The 23311-nt window shown below is 34.8% G+C and overlaps 1 protein-coding gene across 3 annotated transcripts in view; it reads right to left on the bottom strand.

Moving 5' to 3' along the window:
* The window catches only part of LOC121981408 (DNA polymerase I A, chloroplastic-like), a 60884-nt gene that overhangs the window by 32435 nt on the left and 5138 nt on the right, over positions 1 to 23311 (bottom strand). Inside the window, exons 2-8 of one of the 3 annotated variants that reach the window (XM_042533902.1) lie at positions 14073 to 14233; positions 13601 to 13800; positions 12154 to 12342; positions 11696 to 11820; positions 11144 to 11617; positions 9186 to 9627; positions 8804 to 8899 (exon numbers count right to left, since the gene is read on the bottom strand). In XM_042533902.1, coding sequence (XP_042389836.1) covers positions 8804 to 8899; positions 9186 to 9627; positions 11144 to 11617; positions 11696 to 11820; positions 12154 to 12342; positions 13601 to 13800; positions 14073 to 14233 — 1687 coding nt within the window. Of the gene's footprint in view, positions 1 to 8803; positions 8900 to 9185; positions 9628 to 11143; positions 11821 to 12153; positions 12343 to 13600; positions 13801 to 14072; positions 14234 to 23311 lie in introns of all 3 variants that reach the window. The other 2 variants (XM_042533901.1, XM_042533903.1) reach the window with 2 other exon arrangements.

Below are 23311 nucleotides of genomic sequence, written 5' to 3' on the forward strand. Positions count from 1 at the left end.
TCGTTCATTTAGTTTAATGAGTTCTAAATGAACATAAAGGATTTCTTACCAAGACGAATATCAAGGTTGTTCACAAGCATTTGATCAATTTACAACCCTAAGACCAACTCTCTAATTGAGCCTTAAGACAACATCATTTTGTTTCTTCAAATGGGGGATGTTGCAACCGTGCTTCTTTAATCATAGAATCCTTCTTCAACAAAACAAGCAAGGAAATGACAATCCAAAGACAAGAGAAAGTGATCTTCAATTTTAAAGAGGGAACAATTGTGGATGATCTACTTCATCTAACTCATCAAGATTAGCATGCCCAGATATACAATGGGAGAACATGACTCTCTATGAGGTCCTCTTTCATATCGTCACATGCATGTGACACATTCATAACAAATTGAGAGGGAGCAACCTAGCAAAGGGAAGAAAGTTTCTACCAAGATCTATCTAGGAAAGTTGGTGAAAAAAAAGTGAGGTCAAAAAATTGCATGACTTTTGCAATAAGGGATTCAAGTAGAAACACTATGGCAAGGAGATGAGAGAAAAGATACGTAGGAGGAAAAGATGTAGATATGAGATAAGATAAGCATGAGGAAGAGGAGATGTGGAGGTCAAAAAGGAAAAGGATTGTGTCCATGGAGAGAATGATGAGGATAATCATGTAATTGATGGAGTAGCTAAAGAGGAACTACTAATTAGGTTTTATATTTGAATCTGATTTACAAGAACTTGGAGCAAGGAACAAAGAGAAGATGAGGAACAAGCCTTCAAAAAAAAGGAGCAACAATGATACAGAAGAATTTGAAGTGATAGAATGATATTTGCTAATATCAATAATATTTCATTGTTGTAGAAAGATGAAAAAAAAATTAGCGTTTAATAGATAAGATGAAAGAAAAGGGAAGCTAAGTTGATAAGGTAGAAGATGAGGTCAAGGGATTATTGTAGAAATCAAACCCTAGGAGTGAAGCCACTTTAATGTCAAGTTGAGAGGGATAAGAATGTATTATTGTTTATAAGATATAACTATTACATGATATATATAAATATGTTAACTCACAATATGGTTGTCGTGAACCTCGCAAAGGCTACTGTGAGTAGACTAAAGTTAAAAAACAATTAACGGGATAGGAAACAGATTATTAAGATAAAAAAAATTAAATATAATATAATTTCTAACTTTATAAAATATCCTACTACTAATCAATTAAATTATTCTATGTATAAATTTGATTTAATTTAACCTAAATTGACTTTTACTCAAGGTTTAAAATCTCGACCCATATCGAGATTTCGGTCTCCGAAACGATACGGTTTCAGTATTTTATCGTGTCGTGTCGATACTGTTTCAGTATTTTTTTTATTTATATAATAATTATTAGATAAATATATTTATTGTATATAATTTAAAAATAAGTTATATATTGATTTTATATAAATTCTCAATTATTGAATAACTTAATATTGTTAGAAAAAATAATTAAATATAGTTTTCTTTAAAAAAAAATTGATCTATCAATAATTTGAATTAAAATTGATACATTATAATATATTACCTTACTAATACCAAAAGAAGTAGCGTGAATCAAATGGAAGCATTGATTCTTGTAACATTCTGCTTAGGTCAACTTCATAGTTCTCCAACGCACAGATTAAATAATCATCCCATGACATGCAATATTGATATTGATTTCTCCACATGTCCATCAGCATGTCTCGATCAATCACTAGCTATTGGATTTGAACTAGCACCACTGAAATCGGAACGGGTATAGGTACAAGCACAGGATAAGGATAAGGATAAGCATACATCCCCGAGCTTGTTGCATGTGTGTAATATATCTCACATGTCCATGACTCCGATGCTAGAGTAGAGGAACATAATTTTTACCACTAGATGCATCACCACTGTCATCACTTCCATGAGTACGCACTGCTATCAATATCACTATCTTCATTTTGAACTTCTCGTCGGACTACAGTGTCAAAAGGTGATGATGTTTCATCACTGTCATCAAGTTCTTGCTCATCAATTGCATCCAGTGGATTTTCTCTAATTCTCAATTGACCCCTTCTCGTAAAAGCAGGAGGTTTGCCTTTTTCTTTCTTTTTAGTAAAAATTGCACGAGCTTTGCCTTTGCCTTTATCTATGAACTTTGGTTGGATTTGGAGTTAGGATGTTTGAGAACGTCTAGACCGAGATCTAGAAAATCGAAATTCTTGCTCAAAAGTTTCATCATCATCTTCAGATATCTCCTCTAGCTTGTATTTTTTCAATCTGTTGAGTAAGAAATTGAGATGGTCGTGGTGGGTCTCCTGCTTCATCAAGTAATGGATTCTCAGCCTCAACAGCGCTCCACCAATCCATCATTGAATCATTCTCAGTTTGAACAAATCCAATATCAAATAAGTCTACATCACCAGAATCTTGTTCTTCATTCTCTTTTGCTATTGCTCTTAGTTGAAGACGCATATTATAATGAACGTAGACCATCTTCTCCAAGCGACGATAAGAAAGACAATTTCGTACTTTTGTATAAACGAGGGAGAAAGTTGACCAATTTCTCTCACAACCACTTGAAGACATAGTCCGTGAGAGAATTCGTACCGCAATCTTTTTCAAATTTGGAGTTGATCATCCATATTATAATCATCACTCAACTGTAAGATAAATAAAAAGAAAATTAAAATAGTATTTATATTTGTTGATAATAATTAGTAATAATTTTTATTATATTTACCTGCATCCATTTTATATCTGCATGATACTGCAATAGGGTTACTAAAAGAGTCATATGCCTCTCGAAATAATTAGCTTTCATTAATAGTCTCAACAATTGATTCTGTGTATGTAGTCTTGATATTACATGTTTGAGGGCCACTAATAAATCATCATTTGTGCCAAGATTATAACAGTATTGATATGCCAAATTGAGATAATAACCTACAATAATTAAACATATATAATTATTAATAATAATATTAAAAAAAAATTATCATTAAAAAATCGTACCGACCAAATGAATATATTTTCCCATTTGATCGTCTCATCTTGTAGTGATTATATCAATGTAATGTTGATACTTGGTCAGTGATTGTAGACGCCTCTTAATTTCTTCTTTTGCTTCATGAATTAAGTGATAAACGTTGTCCATTTGTAGCTTCTTGTCCATATCAACTTTACATAGAACAATTTACAATGGTTCTACTGCTATAAGAATATCTACAATATAGTCCCAAAATCTGACAGATATAATAATTTTTTTGCACCTCCTTACCTTCGGTCATGTTAAAATATCGAGAGGCTTCCCAATCCTCAAAAGAGAACATGGCCTTCCATCCGACTTTTTTCTTATTCAACAATTTTAACAGGAGAAAGTAAGCAGCAAACCTAGTCGCTCCTGGTCTCAAAATCTCCCCATCAATAAATTTCCTCATTAATCCATGAACCCAATGATGATTATAGAGGAATTTTGTTAAAGATTGACCTTTTTTCACTACCTTCTTCACTATATCGAACTTACCGATATTTACCATCGTCAAATCGATACAATGGGATGCACATGGTGTCCAAAATAATGTTTGATACTTTTGCCCCAATAACTCTCCAACCCTTTTAAAGTTTGCACCATTATTTGTAATCACCTGCACTATATGTTCTGCACCTATCTCGTGAACTACACTATCCATCAAACGATATATGTAGGTGCATCATGATAATCTATAGTTGCATCAATAGATTTATGAAATATCACCTTTATATTGTAGTATAGTAGAAAGTTGATAATGCTCATCCGTGTAGATCTTGTCCAACCATCACACATCAACGTAACCTCATATAAGCTCCATTGCTTCTTGCATGATAGGATCCAAGTCTTGATCTCCTCCACTTGTTTATCTAAATATGGACTTGCAATTTCATATGCAGTAGGAGGTTAAATACCATGACCAGATTTTTGGATGTTAGACACCATGCTACGTTAGTATGTGTTGTTTGTTGTATTAGGGGGAAATGATTAAAATGAAAAAATTTAGCAATACTTTTACATTGATTTCTTCTTCTCTTTTGAATATGTATCATCAATCCTAGTCTGTTTGCTAGTTTAGTTTGAGAATGCTAGTGGATCAATATCAACAATATCAACTGCATGTCTTCATCCCATAGAAGGAAAAAACCGACCAATATCACCTTATGTTGAAGTAATAAGAACACTTGCACTCCTTCCTAATGTTGTTGCAGTAGTTGAGTCACTTCTATGTCGCATATTTGTTCATAGTCATATTGAGTTCGAGAGGCACTGAGAGCTGCTAAAAAGTCTTCGGCATTTGAAACTTCACCACGACCTTCAATTTCATCATAGATTCATTCTTTAGAGCTTCGACTATCAACAAGTTCACGTTGTCGTTTATACTTTAATGTTTTTTTGCCATCAAGTCCCTCTTTCATTGCACGACGAACTTCTTGAGAAACTTTTGGACAATTAGAAACATCCGGATATCCACCAGCAAGATGTTGTTTTAGGCATGTGACCCCACTGCCGCGTCCAATCATATCGCAATACAAACATTGCCAATGGAATCGATTTTATAATCAACGTGTGTCTCTAAGCTGAATCATGAGATTGTTGCTTTAGTGTCATTATCTATGCATTATACAAAAACATAAGAATAACACACATTTCCAAGTAATGGTCATAATTTTATAATATCAAGAATGTATTTATCATTGTAAATTTACAAATCAAGTATATAAACTATAAAGAGCAACTTCCTGAAATTTGAAACAATCTTCTAAAAATATTAATTCATCTTTCTCAATTTAAAATGATCAGAATTGCACAAGATTATAAGTGTTTTATTAGGAATCATAAACTTGACAGCATATAAAACTTCTAAAATAAAGGACATGTAATACTTCCTAAACATATCAAGTAAAGACATTCTAAGACAAAAATATATATGACGAAACATTCTTTGACAAAAATATATATTTATATATTCAGGAAGCAAGAATTATAAAAGTTAAATATGTTAATATTCATGGATTCAAATTTCAAATTAATTCTAAAATAAAAAAACACTATCTATGATAAATATATAAATTAACATAAAAATGTTACTCTATATATAATAATTATACAAATTAATTAATTAATTTTAATTATTATTTGTAAAAAATATAAAATAATAAAAATATCGGAATATAAATTTAATTTATTAGATTTTTTTAGAATTTTTTAAATGTTTTAGAATATTTTTAAATGAAATTTAAAATAATAAAAAAATATTAGAATATATATCTGAATTTGTATAATTTTTTTGAATTTATGAAATTTAAAATAATAAAAAAAATTAGAATATATATTTGTATTTTTATAATTTTTTAAAAAATTTAAATGAAATTTAAAATAATAATAAAAATATTAAAATATAAATTAGATTTATTATAATTTTTTAAAATTTTTAAATACAATTTAAACCATTAAAAAATAATTTTTCAGAATATTAATTAAAATTTTAATTTTAAATATATTTTTTTATATATTTTATTTAGATAGTTTAATTAGGGTTTATAAAAGTAAATAGTTTAATTAGGGTTTATAAAAGTTTGTTTGGAATATCACACCTACTTGGAATTTGGTTAAATTAATTAAATCTAAAATTTGATTCCTCCTGTAATCGATCATGCGATAAAAGGAATTGATTCGATTCCTACTGTCGCTCAATTAATTGATCGCGACAGCGCGAGTGTTGTCACAGTTGCGCGCCGAAATTATAGCGCGTCTAGTGCCGGTTTCGGCCGAGAGACAGAACAGTAAAAATCGTATGTGCCGCCCGGCACGGAATGGTATTCTTTTCCTTGCTTTTACTTAATACACATTAAACATTTCATGAGATAATATCAAAATTTAAATTCAATATTACATTTCAAATATAACTCACCAATAAGCATATGTAGTGATCAAATATTAATAAAAATATTTTTAATTAATATATTTTATATTTAAAAAATATATTGAAATCATATTAGCATGATACCGAACCGAAATCATATTATTCCTATCATAAACCGAAACTCCAGCATGACTTGAAATTTTAAACCTTGCTTAGCACATTAAAACAACACAAAAAAAAAAGGCTTTAAAATCCAACGACAATGAAGCAAAATTTCCTTTCTTAGTTGTTCATGGATCAAGTCATATTATTGGTTATTTTTAAAACATTATGATCTAAAACAATAAATTATCTAATCAATGAAAAGTATTATTCATGATAAACCACAATCCGAAATTTTTCATACATGTGCTTGTTTGTCCCCAAGTTATTGTCCTTCACATGTGAACTGTCAATTCATCAGACATTGTAACCATGAAAGCTCTACCTGGTAATTATAGCCTAATGCCATTAAACAAAATGCTATACCAAGTGGCTGCATATTCAAACCTGGTACTAGTCCAGCAATTGAATACCATGCATTGCCAACCTATTATGTAAACTCTTCTAAAACCTGTGACCTCAATCTTCTCATGTGTGATGTATTACCGGTCTAGTTGGACAAGTGTATGCATCGGATGGAGAACTTGCACTATCTAATAGATGAACACAGCATGCAATAGTCATGTGGGCTACTTGAACAGTCATGACATGATCTGATGGAGAACTTGTATTTTAGTCTATTCCATTATATCTAAAGCATTGTTTCCAACCTAAACAAGAGTGAGTGAGAGATGAAAAAAAACATGATTTATACCCAAATCTGAATTTTCATGCCATCCCAATAGTTAATAAGGTGGGGTCCTATCAAGCTTAATTTGTAGTTAAGCTTTGGTGTCTGGTTGGTGGATAGGTTCAATTGGTGCAAATTTATTTTGCATCTACTGTGTATTGTCACATCAACTCTCCGATGGCAATAGATACAATCATCTTCAACATAATTTGCTATATTTGTTACTAGATAAATAATTTGTTTGTCTGTCCATCAGGTTTCCCCACACCACAATAAATGTGACATAAATCCCCGTTTGGGACGAGAACAGCAAGCTTAGTACCCTCTCAATAGTGTAGTTATACGGATTTGAACCCGACCTTTGGTGGAAAGTGCTCCAAATAATAATTTAATATTTGTATTAAAATATCCATAAAGAATATATTTTACAATATTTTTGATATTTACAAAATAATCTTTAATGCATAAAAATTTATATTTATAAAAATTCAAGATCAATCAGACTCTGTATTACTGTTCAGGAACAAAAATAAGCAATAACTAAAGGAAAACTTCATTTTGCGACTGTCCAAGGGCCACATAATTTAAAATTAGATTTAGTTGAAAATGTTTATTTAAAACAATAAGTATGCAAGCATTCAAAAAAGTAGTAATTTGGTTATTTAATTATTTTTATTTTAATTGATATTTTTTTTAGTCAATTTGCATTAAACTAAATTTAGCAAGTTCAATCAATATTTGAATTAGTTAAATGGTGATTTTTTAAATTTTGAATTAAATAAGTGAACTTAGTCAGATAAATTTTAATAATACCTACAATCAACAACCTTTAGTAATTTTGTCGAGTTAAGAACGAACACACACACACATATCCCCGGGCAATGATACAGCAGTTAGGCCCTTCAAGTAATTAACTAGGAATCTAAGAGTCGAATCCCAGCTGCGATGCACTGCACAGATTTTCATCCAATAGGATGACAACTCTAAGAGCGTTGGCCGCTTGGATAGCCCTCTACGGTACTCCTCGATTTATCCTGGTATGGGAAACTTCCGTGGGACCGAGCCAGGATTAGTGGATTCAAAGAATTGGATATCTGGATTACTAAAAAAACAAATATATAGGCAAAAATAATATAATTTAAATTTAATAATATTTTGGTATTTTCTGTGATGATTATTTTCATTATTCAAAAGCTTAAACTGGTAGAAAGCAACAGTTAGATTAAATTGATCAGATTTATTGATCTAATTGATTCCAAGACTAATTAATTGAATATCTCTGATTAATAAGATAAGGTAATTTTATTAATTTAAATGTAATTTAGTGTTACATTAGCAAGGTTTATTACGCAGGGTCAAATGTATTTGAATAGGAGACAATTATATTAAGTCACTCTTATTGATATAAAAATTACGAAATTAATTTAGAACAATTAATTTTTTAACAAAGAGTAGGTTAAACTTTCGCCAACTCTATTTTAATATTCTTGAGTTGCAGTAAATTCAAATAATTTTAATACAATTGGATTTTTAGAATTTGAGATTAATTGGGCTTAATTCAAAATCAGAAATTTAATTGGCCTAACTAATTTTGAGATTTCATTGTTTTAATGATTTATATTACAATTTAGAGAACTACAATTTTAAACAAAAAAAAAAAATACTATATATAAGAACATCTACTTTATGTTGGCAGTTAAATCTCAATTGAGCACGAGTATTTATTCTTGTATGGTTTAAACAATAACATAACTAATGTACTCAGTCAACTCCAAAGAAAAGAGGAAATACGAAAGATATACATTCTACAAAGTTAGTTTCAACAGATTAGAGAGCCCAATCATGATCAAGTTTTAGTACAAGGAAAGTCATGTCAAGTGTTAACATTGTAATTATGTTGCCATTGAAGGATGTTAATGCATGTCAGAAGAATTAAGGAGAAATAGTATGATATAGATATAGCATCACTAGGATTACACAAGATACTCAAAAAAAAATATCTTGGTTTCTAACTTGCTAACATTATACAAGAAGAAAAATACTATCATAGAGAGAGGTACAGGCAAGGTATAAAAAGAGAACCTGCAGATTAGGCCTCATGGCTGATATGCGACCAGTTTCAGTATTTATGTTCAGCAAACAATGAATTCGTCCATCAGCACATGAAAGACAACTATCCTGCACCACAAGAAAGTAGCGTATGGGACCCATTAAGATTTCACGCAACAGCAAGTATTCTTCAAAATAGTATATTTGGCAATAAATAGTAGAACCATATGTCCAGCAAAATTGAAGAAGATTGTAAACAATTTGAGATGTTACATAAGCTCGCATAGTCCGATGTGTACAATGTAGGTATTAAAAATATTTAAACATTATAATGCAATCATTCAGACAGGCTAACAAACAATAATAACATTACACAAACATTTTTATCTATGAGTCTTTCATGCTGGGAAAAAACCTGTAATGGGAGAAGGTAATTTGATATCAAGGAGTCAATAGAACCAGCATCATAAAGATCTGCTATAGCTGTACAAGCTTCTCTCCCTTCTTTACCTCCACCAAATGCCTTGTACGCAGATCCATAACCACAAATGTGTTCACCAGTTGTACAAACATAGGGGGCATCAGCAATCTGTTCTGTTTGGTCCACCAAGATATCTTTCCTGCTACCAGACTGATCCTTGTACCCATCATTCAAGTTTCCGGCAAAAACTTTAAGAGCATTGCCACTAACTGAAGGCCACCCACTGGCTGTATATACATCAGTTTGTAAACCTTCACCAATCTTATGTAGCAAAATAGTACGGAATTTAGGAGATTTTTTCCCCTCATCAAAATCATTCACAGTATCAAGCACCTTGAATGACTTGCAATCAGGCAAGCATTCATTGTGATCATTCCTGGAGCATACAAGTAACTAAAACATAAGTAAAACATAAGAACTTTTAGCATAATGCTAAAAACAAATATGAATCAATAAATGCAGCATAAAACAAGTTAAACTAAAACATAACAAAAATTGGATACTCAGTAATTTGCCTTTTGACTATAGTTATAAACCAACTAAAATAAACTCCATCCAAAACAATTCTGCTCAGGAGTCTGCCAACTAAAAGATTAGAATCCGGGCACTACACATTTTAAAGAATACATCAACTAGCTGAGCTTATATTCAGGTAATGTTAATAAAATTATTCAGTAAACATTAAAAAATTGTTGAGCAATTGTTTTATCAATATAATTCTATGACTCTTAAGAGTATCAGCATTTGTACAATTTCAGATTGACTGCAACCATGGCCACTAATTCATGGTGCAGATGTTGCTTGCTTGAGTTGAGAAGAAGAACAAGAATTCCACAGTTATACCATGAACATAAACAAAGGATTTAAATAACATTCTATGTCAGTCGGCATAGGAGAAACATCTTGTTCCACCTGCCAACGGACACATGGAATCTGTTCAAGATGGTTAAACTGCAATCTATGGTTGTCTAACGTCATTGCAATATCTCAAACTCTTTGGACCTCATCAACTAAGTTTCATGAGCTTTCTGAGATGACCATGTTTCTCAAAGCTTCTAATGTCAGAGATGACGAAGCTGCATGAGGCTTCCACTGCCTAAGATGAAATTGTTCAAGGTTTCCACTGGCTGAGACAGTAAGTTGCTTGAGGCTTCCACTATCAAAGATGAAGCCACTTGAGGATTCCACCATTAGAAACTAAGTTGTTTGAGGCTTACACCGCCCAAGACAAAGCCACTCAAAGCTTTCATTGTCTGAGACAAAGCCACTCAAGGCTTCCCCTCTTCGAGGCGACGAAGCCGCTCAACCATAGAACGCAACAATGCCAACCACTATAGCATCAAACACCACCACAAGCTTCTACAACAATCACAAAAAGAGGTTAGAATTTTCTTTTTTCTCCTCCAATCTTCTTTCTTTTCTCCTTGGATCCAATTCTTTTCTTCTCTCATTAGCACCATCAGCATTGTGTGTCAGAGTTGTCGACACAGCACTGAAACATCTTGTTCTGACCAGAAACCCAAATTCTAACTCCGAATGAGATTTTAACCCTTGATATAAACAATATGGGGAGCACTACTAGTGGAATTGGATGTTACCAAGAAAATGACTAAAAAGCATGAAGTTTTCCTACAAGAATTCCAACCTGACAGTTCCAATATTACTCCTCAGTACACATATATACAATCTAGTCTTTTCTTAACTAACATTTTTTGTTAACAAAAACATGTCGGAAGGTAAAACAATTTCATATATTTTATGCAGATTTACCAAAGCACCAGAAATAATAAAAAAAAAATCAATAAAGATAAAAGATTAGGAATATGCTCACAATAAAATAAAGCCAGAGAACCTTTTAAGTAATAAAAAATGGTGGGAAAATATGCAACCACCTATTCAATGCGCCACCAAACAATAGCTGACGGATTTGAGCATCACTTCCAACATTCATGTATCCAGCATCTGGACAGTAGTTTGATGCCCACTTCCTGAATTTGTTTGTAGCAATCTCCTTTTGAGAAAGAGCAAGTTTTACCATCTCTGAAAGATAATGTCTGTCAACAAGCACTCCCCTGGATTCCATTTGCACTAGTACAACACTTAAAGGTTGCCAGTATTCTAAATAGAAATCATACATTGTTCCTCTGTCTTCACTATCAAGATTCCATGGCATATCCATAAGCTTTTCTTTCAAGGAATCGAAGAGTTTTAAAGTTCTTATGGAATCTAAAGCACAATAACAAATCCATAATATCCGTTCTTCTCTCTGAAGGATATCAACAGAAGAAAGAATGATATGTTTTCCCTCTGAACCATCTTTTTTTAACTTTTTCTTACCAAATATGGATTTCATTGATTTCTTTCCCCTAATTAATGCATCAAAAGCATTTAATTCTTGCAAAGACATTATAGTTGGATCATTCAAAAGTGATTCAAGTGAATACCCTTCATCAGCTCTTCTGGTAGAATCACAAAGTCGTGCCAGATGCACGGTATCTGCATGGAACCCAGAAAGCCTGATCCCATGGTTCATTAACACATGACTGAAAAAACTATAATTATGGAAAACCTACAAAGTCAAAAATATATATATATCAAATAATTAAGTTAGTTTCTCCTTCAGCAAAGACATAAACTCAGTAAACCAGGGAGAAAATAATAAGATGGGATGATGGGGCATTACTAATTGAAATTCAAAGAAAAAAATTCCAAATCCAAAAACAAAGGTTTCGGCTCCAAGAGCCTAAAGGCTCAAACAGATAAACAGTGCAGTAGTTCACAGTTACTTATCAATGCACCATTAACCAAAAAATTATGATTAGTAGACATTAGATTCGAGTACAAAATAATCCAAGATTGGCATCTAGCATTCAGAAATGGTGAAATTAGTGGAAGAACCCACCTTCTTGATGGACGAGTCTTCAAAAAATGGAGCAAATTCCAGTAGTATACTCTTCCCACCATCTAGAACATCAACCCATATACATGATTTTCCTTCATTAAAATCAGCTTCTGGACCAGAGTAGATACTAAAGCATATGATTTCCCCATGGCCAACTGGCGTCTCTGAATTTTCATCGAAGTTTGTAACCTAAGAAACAACAAATTAAGGCAATAAGATTTTATGAACAAAGAAATCGGAATAAGTAAAGAATATAAGGACGTTAAGTATCTGAAAAATCTAATTAAATCTTAAACACTATTTGCCATTATGCAGAAGACTCCTCACCAGTACACTCATGCAACATTCTATCTATAGAGCAAAAAGTACAATCTCTGTAAGGGAATTATCAAACATAAACTGAATGCCTCTAGGTATATGACCTGACACTGATACAAAACAACCTAAGCAAAATGTTAAGTGATGATGCTGAATACGGGAGATAACCTTTAGAAGATGATTTGAAACTGAACTGATCTAATGTAAACTGGATAACCTATGGGTTTAGACTGTCTTACATGGATGGAAAACTAGAGGAAAAGTAAAAAGACAATAGATTTAAAAAAAAAAAAAGTAATGGGTGAGAAAACTTTCATGGATGGAAAGTTTGACAGATTGACACTTTAATCATTTTAATAAAATTAAACCCCTTTTAATATATTAATTGAATTCAATATGTTTTCTTTATTCCATAACTTAAAATTGAAACCAGATCGTCCGCATGAGCAATTATGTGTAATTCCATAGCACCTAGTTTTGCAGAGTAAAAAAAGAAGAAAATAAAAAAGTGAGGGATTTTTATTTTGTTAGCCTCCCTAACTTCCATCTTCTCTCTTTTCTTGTTCTATTTTTCCCAAGTAACTAGAGTTGTGAGTCTTCTCTTTCTAGTAGGAATCCATAAATGAAAGAAAGAAAAATGCAATAAACAAGGAGAAAACATTATTCACCATAAAGTAATTGTTAACAATAAAACTAGTGCAACTTCAATGCACATCACAAGTTGAGGTTGAATCATGGAGCAATCCCTGTGGAGCTCCAAGTGGATCACCATCAACTTTAGCCTAGTAGTTAACTAGTTAAAGCTCAGCCCAAAGTATTGTCAAGCTTCACAACTGTTGACAAAGTTCATGCATATTCCATCATAATTCTTTTTTACTAAACTACAAAATTTATATTTTTCCTCTCAACTATCTGTCTGCAGAACCACAATAAAAGAGAAATAGGAAATAATTTCAATCATAAATCATTTATTTTCTTGGCAATGAAGCCATGGCCTTTGAGAGATGATTGAAGTGTCACTCTTGCATAAATTAAGAACACAAACCATAACATTCATATTCTAATTAGTAAACTCCAAATATATCTAGCACTAAATATTATCAAGATAGACATGTGCCAGTCGACAAACCTCTACATGACATGCATGGATAAATTTCATGTATTTATTGGTAAGAAATTGAACCACCACTTTAGCTGTTGAGATATTATCGATGACAAGGATTTTGTCATATATACCAGCAAGTTGTTTCTTAGTTACTGCCTTACATGTAGCCCATATCTGTTTAATGGGGATACCAATCTTAGAAGAGCCTTCAACATCTTGGCCACCTGCAAAAAAAATTCAGCAGGTACAGCCTTATTAGAAACATCTTGAGGCACTTCTAGACAAGGATCAATTTGAGAAACTTGAACTGGTAAAGATCTCTTGTGCCAAGTTAACTGGGATGATTCTCTCAGGGTGTGATAAAAAGATGATGTCAATTTCTGACATTTCTGATCAGAACAGTGTTTAACAACCAAATTACTACAGCATGGAAAATTGTAGGATATGAGATCCTCATCTATGAAGGCATCACTAGAAAATTCATCTTGGAATTTACCATTGTAGCCACCCCCATTTCCAACTCCACGTCTAAACTGAGCAGCTACTCTTCGAATTTTAGCATCATGGTTTTCGACTGACACACAACCCTTCACAATTTTATGGTTATCACTCCTTGACTTTAAGCAAGGCAATTGTGATATTGAATCAACTTCTTGCCTACATTGAAGAGTAGAATGTGTCATTATATTTAGGCATATAGAACCTTACAATAATTGATTTGCAATGGTAGCTAATAATAGTAGCATAAAGTTAAATATTTATGCAAAAATGAAAAATAAGTTTACAAAGATCATGAGAATCAAAGCAGTAATGTCAAAGTCTTAAAAAGACAAGTAAAAACTAATTGGTTGAAGGTTATTCAAATCAAGTAAATTTTCTGTTAAATTGAAACAAATTTTCTGTTAAATTGAAACAGGCCAACCCAGCAATTAGTTATGATTCAATCCACAAGATTGAGATGTATATTCAAACAAGTTCACCCATGTGCTAGGGAAACAAGAAGCAGCAACAAAGTGTCACTATGGTCTTGGAAATTCGTTGGTTAAAATTCTTCTACAAACATCATAATGTATCAAGTTCATTGTCAAAATAATTAATTTTTATCGAGATAATAAAATTGTATTTCCCAAAAGGGAAAAAGACACATATTGCCCATGCTTGGAGAAGTTATGCATGTAGAAGGCTTTAAATAAACTAAGAATCTATTTTCCCATTGGTCAAAATTCTACTACAAATATCATGATGTATCAAGTTCACTATCAAAACAATTAATCCTTATCTAGATAACGAAATTGGATTTCCTGAAAAAGAATAAAAGAGACATATTGCACCCATGTTAGGAGAAGTTATGCACATAGGAGGCTTTAAATAAACTAAGAACTTATTTTCCAAGTGGTTAAAATTCTACTACAAATATCATAATGTATCAAGTTCATTATCAAAACAATTAATCTTTATCTAGATAATGAAATTGGACTTCCAAAAAAGGAAAAAGGAAACATATTACCTCCATGTTTGGAGAAGTTATGCACATAGGAGGCTTTAAATAAACTTAGAACCTATTTTCCCATTCTTCTTTATTCTATTTTCTTGACATGCAGAAACTTTAGGTAAAACCAAAAAACTAAAACGGCAATACTCTAGTTTCTTTATGTGGTATCTTAAATTAAAAATAAAAATTTCTTAGTTCAGTATTTCACCTAAGAGTGTCAGGAGAGAAAATTGTGTAGAAGATAAGCAAAATGAAAAATGATCCGGGATGAGGAATGATAAGTCTAAAAGCGGATCTTATAAAAAAAATCATGTATTTTGACTGAAGATTCAATCTAAGATTGAGTAGAGAAAGTTAGAACTTGTTAATTTCGATAAATAATAATTATGATTGATAATGAACACAAAATCTTCTATTTTCATAAATAGGCATAGTCCATTGTCCATAAAAGTTCAGTTAGGCAAGCCCAAATGGTATAATCAAAGAATAAAAATGAACAAGAGTTCATAACAAAGTCGTAGCAGTTGCAGGTCTGTGATGAGACCAAGTTCTAAGGATAAGAAATTAATAGAATTTTCCTTGATGTCGACCCAAATGCCAGTTTATACGTGATCAACAAAGCAGATATCAATAGTGATTTCTCAAAATCAACTATTAAAACCTAGAACAAAAAAATTCTCGCCCGATTACAGATATCAAATTGTGTTTTTTTTTCAATTTTATGAATCCAAGTGGAGAAATGGTATCTTCTATGTATAAACAAGTCCCAAGCACAAGGTTAACGATGTGCGTAGAAGCCTTTAAATAAACTAAGAATTTATTTTCCCATTAGTTAAAATTCTACAAACATCATAATGTATCAAGTTCACTATCAAAACAATTAATCCTTATTTAAATAATGAAATTGGATTTCCAGAAAAAGAATAAAAGAGACATCTTGGCCCCATGTTAGGAGAAATTATGCACATAGGAGGCTTTAAATAAACTAAGAACTTATTTTTAAAATTCTACTACAAATATCATAATGTTTCAAGTTCATTATCAAAACAATTAATCTTTATCTAGATAATGAAATTGGACTTCCCAAAAAAGGAAAAAGGAAACATATTGCCTCCAGGTTTGAAGAAGTTATGCACATAGGAGGCTTTAAATAAACTTAGAACCTATTTTCCCATTCTTCTTTATTCTATTTTCTTGAAATGCAGAAACTTTAGGTATAACCAAAAAACTAAAACGGCAATACTCTAGTTTCTTTATGTGGTATCTAAAATTAAAAATAAAAATTTCTTAATTCAGTATTTCACCTAAGAGTGTCAAGAGAGAAAATTGTGTAGCAGATAAGCAAAATGAAAAATGATCCGGGATGAGGGATCATAAGTCTAAAAGCGGATCTTATAAAAAAAATCAGGTATTTTGACTGAAGATTCCATCTAAGATTGAGTAGAGAAAGTTTGAACTTGTTAGTTTTGATAAATGATAATTATGATAGATAAGGAACACAAAATCTTCTATTTTCATAAATAGGCATAGTCCATTGCCAATAAAAGTTCACTTAGGCAAGCTATAATCAAAGAATAAAAATGAACAGGAGTTCATAACAAAGTCGTAACAGTTGCAGGTCTGTGATGGAACCAAGTTCCAAGGATAAGAAATTAATAGAATTTTCCTTGACGTCGACCCAAATGCCAGTTTATACGTGGCCAACAAAGCAGATATCAATAGTGATTTCGCAAAATCAACTATTAAAACCTGGAATAATAAAATTCTCGCCAGGTTAGATATTTTTTACGAACCCAAGTGGAGAAATGATATCTTCTATGTATAAACAAGTCCCAAGCACAAGGGAACACGTTATCCCTTCGAAAAATTAACGATGTGCGTAGAAGGCTTTAAATAAACTGAGAACCTATTTTCCCATTGTCTACTACAAACATCATAATGTATCAAGTTCACTATCAAAACAATTAATCCTTATCTAGATAACGAAACTAGATTTCCTGAAAAAGAATAAAAGGGACATATTGCCCCCAATGTAAGGAGAAGTTATGTACATAGGAGGCTTTAAATAAACTAAGAACTTATTTTTCCAGTGGTTAAAATTCTACCACAAATATCATAATGTATCTAGCTCATTATCAAAACAATTAATCTTTATCTAGATAATGAAATTGGACTTCCCAAAAAAGGAAAAAGGAAACATATTGCCTCCATGTTTGGAGAAGTGATGCACATAGGAGGCTTTAAATAAACTTAGAACCTATTTTCCCATTCTTCTTTATTCTATTTTCTTGAAATGTAGAAACTTTAGGTATAACAAAAAAACTAAAACGGCAATACTCTAGTTTCTTTATGTGGTATCTCAAATTAAAAATAAAAAATTCTTAGTTCAGTATTTCACCTAAGAGTGTCAGAAGAGAAAATTGTGTAGCAGATAAGCAAAATGAAAAATGATCCGGGATGAGGGATCATAAGTCTAAATGCGGATCTTATAAAAGTGGATGAGAGGGTTGCGACTGATACTGTACTGGTAGTTGAGACTGCGTCCGGTACTGAACCAGTGACTGGGGCTGCAGATACTAGACTAGGGGTTGAGGTTGCAGCTGATACGGGGGTCCCACAACAGAACTCTGTGGTACCAAGAGGGCACTGGGGTGCTCCTATCCATCCATGCCATATGCAGCTGCTGCCGGGGGAGCTATCCTCTGCTGGGTATGCGAAGAATGGGCTCTCCGCCCTCCTCGATGAGTCCCGGACTGACTGGACTAAACTCCATGACCAAAAACTCCGGAAGCAATATGCTGAGCCTTCATCAAACAATCTAGACTCAAGTGCCCAGGCAGTTTGCAAAAATAGCAAACTGAATGTCCCAGGGAGCAGACTGAGGTGATGTGGTCTCTGGACCCACATCTGGTGCAGCAAATGTCGTTGGCGGATTGTTTTCGATTCTGCTGAGAAGACCGGAAACGTCCTGATGTAGATCACCCTGACTTCTGAGGCTGACCAGAAGCCCCAGAAGTACCCTGACCTGGCCGACTGCGACCACTCTGCTGCTGTGTTGCCTGTGTCGGCTGGATCTGTCCTGATGTCCGATTAGTCTGCTTCCTTTTCTTGTCCTGATATGCTCTCTGTATCATCAGGGCTCTGTCCAGTGTCTCTATGTAAGATGAGTTCCCAAAGCCGGCAAGCTTTACTTGCAGATGTTCATCCAATCCCTGAATAAACTGCTGCATACAGGAACTGTCCTCAGCAACTAGTTTTGGACAAAATCTGACCAACCGATTAAATTCGGCATTGTACTCTGTCACCGATCGATTGTTCTGTCGCAGACTCAGAAAATCCTAACGGCGAGTCATCTGATATGCTCGTGGGAAATAACGGCTCTCAAAAGCCTCTCTGAATCTGGCCCAGGTGATGTTCTACTCGCCTATGACGGAACGCTACGTAACCCACCAGGTGTCGGCCTCGTCCCGTAAATGGAAAGCAGCCAACTCTGCTTTCTCCCACTCGGAACAAGCCATGTAGAAGAAGGTCCGCTCCATGGTCTCTAACCAGGACTGAGCCACACTTGGATCAGTCTCTTCTCGGAAGAGTGTGAATCGACTCTTCATCGACTCTGCCAATGTTGGGATCCGAACTGTGCCGCGACAATATCTGTGAGGTGAGTAGGGACGGCTGTTGGAACTAGCGGAACCACTGGAACTGGTGCTACAGGTAGTACCGCTGGATAGACCAAGGAAGGTACTCCCAGTGCTGCTACATAAGACGGAGCATATACCGCTAGTGGTACCGCAGAGTCGAGATGGGTGGTCGCAGCTGGAGGTACGGTAGGTGGTGGTACCGGAAATGGAGCAACCGGTACTGCTGATGCGAGTGTTGAGTACACTGTAGGTCCAAGAGGCGGTGGTGCCTGGTACGCCGTGGGCTCGACCGGAGCAGGTGTTGGGTATGCCAGTGGTACCCCTGGTGGTACCGTAAATACAGTAGGGGGGTACAACCGGTGCAGCCGAGGTAGGTACCTATAAAGGAGTCATCGGGGTCTGAGAGTCCGACGCGCCCGCAGTATCCTGAGTCTATCCCTGACCGACAGGCTCATACCAGTAGGGATCTCTGGCGAGTATGTTGCCAGAGATTCCAAAGTCCTCTTACGTGGTCGTCCTACACCACGTCTCGCAGCTACTCGGGTAGATCTCCTCATATCTGTTAAGTTATAACACAAATATCACTACAAGTATAAAAATTATAAAATTACCTTTATACCTATTTGCCGTCTGGAGATATTCCGTCGTTGTCCAGTCCCCATTTACCTCAAAATTCCGGACGAGAAAATCGTCGTACAAATCCGAAAATAAATACCCAAGTTAACTAGTAAACTTGGACTAACCCTAAAATCCATAACACTAAAAGCAGGTATCGTAACCCGCTCTGATACTAATAAATTGGTATCAGATTAATCTTGAAAATTGTAACACGAAAAAAAAAAAAAACAAACAAGTATCGCTAACCTAGCTCTGATACCAAATAAATTGTCACGCCCCGGGGAGTTCCTGCCAGAAGAAATTTTGGCAACACCTCGCCTGTACGGGTAACAATCTGAAACTTTCTACATCCATCCAAATACCTCGGCCAACACGACCGGAACAATATATATAAATATAAGCAATCACCTCGCAGTTTGATAGTAAAACTAAACAAATGCAACGATAAGGAAAACCAAGTCAAAAATCTTACTCAACTACACCCATAAAGCTCAAAACCGATATCCTACTTCACTACACTCATAAAACACAAATCACAACAAACTCACCTCTTTTGCCATCGAGATGGGCATGTAGCAAAAACACATCCAAATAAAACTCATCGACAATAAAGATAACACAATATCCAAGTGTCAAACTAGTACAAGTCTAAAAAGTACAATAAGAAAAAACCAAAAGATAAAACACATCCTCGCGATCTACAGGGGACTAGCGACTGGAACTCCTCCAGACAGCCTCAACCTGAAAATAGTAAAATATCCACGGGGTGAGTCAACTCCTCAGCGGATAATGTTGACATGCATAATAATAAAATAACAACTAGCACTAATCATGCGTATAGTCTCCTGATATAAGAATGATAAATGCAACTGAACTAAACAGGAGAAAACTGTACTAACTAGGACCTGGTGTATGGATAATCAACCGAGAAGTATAGGAATCCTGTATACATGTCAAACAAATGCATCCATCCAATATGCAGTATACAAGTGCAGCAACCACAAGCAATAAATGCATCAATGCGTATTATGCCAATGACATGTCCTGGTCACCCCTACTGCCAATCAGCCATCTCACACACGATGGTGAGACCGAGTGGATAGGGCTGTGACAACCGTGCACTCTGCCATCACTACTCCTGATGAGTGACCGAGTAGACGGGATGCTATCGGAGTACACCTATCCTCCTACCCCAAATCATAAGTGGGGGAGCTCAATGCTCTCATCTCCCTGAGCAAGTCCAGAGGAGGGATCCCTGCCGGCTACCACGCTGCGTCACACTACCCATCTCCAGACCAGCGGAGCCTAACAGATCAGAACTGTCTGCCGGCTACCACGCTGAGTCACCGGACTAGCGAAGCCTAACAGCAGAATTGTCACACACCTGCCTGACATGCCACTAACCCATGAGTGGTGGTATGTGCAGATCTATGTAACTGGCGATGTGCTCAACAATAATGGAGTCAACTATCGCACAGCATGTAATCATGCGAGATGGTGCATGATACTAAGCATGGGAATATCCTGAACCTATCCATCTCTACATAATGTGTACCATAGAATACATTGACCAAATCAATGGTCTAGGTACATACGTCAAATAAGGTATTAAAACTTAGGTCTTGAACATAATAAAACATGGTTATGTCACTACCCCTATAAGCATGTAAAATCAGGTAGGTACTAACATGAAGTGCATAACAAGTAAACAAAACAAGCATATAACAAGTATCGGGTAGTGACCAACCGATGCAGATAAGAAACACAATCATTACTATTTTGTTAAAAACATTACTATGCTCAATACATATCTAAAACGATAAGTCAAAGTACCCGCCTCTAATATAGATCGAATCGAACCAATCCGATGTCGAGACACCGTCTCGAATCACAGTCCTGTACCAATTAATGTGTATATTTTATTTAGCTAAATCTAAATAAGTAGCTAAATAAAATTTCTAACACTAAATTAGGGCAAAACCCTAATCAACACATAAACAACTAAGGAAGAATTTTCTTCCGGCATCAAACCAAGTCTACACACTTACCCTAATCTGAAACCTCAATCGGTGATCCACAGCCAGAGACAACTTGCTGCCAGTAAACCTGACCGAAGCGAGGTAAATGGTGCCCTCTAAATCAAATACCCTTCAACACCAAACACCACTGATCTTTAGGTTCTGTTTGTATCGCCAACACCTGCATTTTAATGTCCAGATCAGAATGAACTCAAGAATCATCACAGCCAACAACCACCTAATCCATAACAATCTGTGCACCTTACCTACTCGATATTCCCTCTGCCGGCGATTGGTGGTGAAGATGGAAGACCCGATGGCGAGGTCTAGGGCACGGGTGAAGCAACTAGGCCTTGGACCTTTGCCTCTGGTTGAAAGCCCACTCGTGCAAGGGTGGCGGTGGACCAAGTCTAGGGCACAGGAGCGCTGCTGCTTGGTGCGAGGAGGAAGGGAAGCTTCGGTCGGCGCCCAGGGACCAGACCTAGGGTCGACTCCCTGCGGCATCGGCGTCGGGGAAAAGAGAAGAAAGGTGGAGGCTCGGCATAGAACCTCTCCTTGGCCGAAGGTGACTCCGAGGGACGAAGAAACTTGGCCGGCGGTAAGAAGAGAGGAGATGGGTCGGCGGCAGGATCTTAGGGCACAGGTGAGGAGCAGCGCGATAGGGAAGAAGAGAAATGGAGAAGAAGAAGAAGTGTCGGGCACGGCTTTGTACTCTCGGGGGAGAAGGAAACTGCCGCGTGCGGTTAAGGCACGGTGTCGGGCGGGGAAGAAGACTCGGGCGCGTGGAGGAGGAAAGAAAGAAAAAAAATAAGAAAAAGAAAATAAAAAGGAAATCAACATTTCCTCGCTTAAATGGGATAGCCGAAACAGGCTACTTTCCCCGTAAACGAAGTCATACGATCTCCGAAAAATTTCTAGAAAATTTCTAAAAATTTCAGAAAATTCCCTTATCATTAGCCGCCATTTTTCGGTATTTTACAAGGTATTTTGACTGAAGATTCAATCTAAGATTGAGTAGAGAAAGTTTGAACTTGTTAGTTTTGATAAATGATAATTATGATTGATAAGGAACACAAAATCTTCTATTTTCATAAATAGCCATAGTCCATTACCCATAAAAGTTCACTTAGGCAAGCCCAAATGGTATAATCAAAGAATAAAAATGAACAGGAGTTCATATCAAAGTCGTAGCAGTTGCAGGTCTGTGATGAAACCAAGTTCCAAGGATAAGAAATTAATAGAATTTTCCTTGATGTCGGCCCAAATGCCAATTTATACGTGGTCAACAAAGCAAATATCAATAGTGATTTCTTAAAATCAACTATTAAAACCTGGAACAATAAAATTCTCGTCAGGTTACAGATATCAAATTGTGTTTTTGTTTCCAATTTTACGAACCCAAGTGGAGAAATGGTATCTTCTATGTATAAACAAGTCCCAAGCACAAGGGAACACGTTAACTCTTCGAAAAATTAACGATGCACATAGAAGGCTTTAAATAAACTAAGAATCTATTTTCCGGTTAAAATTCTACTACAAACATCATAATGTATCAAGTTCACTATCAAAACAATTAATCCTTATCTAGATAACGAAATTGGATTTCCTGAAAAAGAATAAAAGAGACATATTTGCCTCCATGTTAGGAGAAGTTATGCACAAAGGAGGCAAAAATAAACTAAGAACTTATTTTCCTAATGGTTAAAATTCTACTACAAATATCATAATGTATCAAGTTCATTATCAAAACAATTAATCTTTATCTAGATAATGAAATTGGACTTCCCAAAAAAGGAAAAAGGAAACATATTGCCTCCATGTTTGGAGAAGTTATGCACATAGGAGGCTTTAAATAAACTTAGAACATATTTTCCCATTCTTCTTTATTATATATTCTTGAAATGCAGAAACTTTAGGTATAACCAAAAAATTAAAACGGCAATACTCTAGTTTCTTTATGTGGGCTCTC

The sequence above is a fragment of the Zingiber officinale genome, chromosome 5A, assembly GCF_018446385.1.
Source record: "Zingiber officinale cultivar Zhangliang chromosome 5A, Zo_v1.1, whole genome shotgun sequence".
Classification (NCBI taxonomy): Eukaryota; Viridiplantae; Streptophyta; class Magnoliopsida; order Zingiberales; family Zingiberaceae; genus Zingiber; species Zingiber officinale.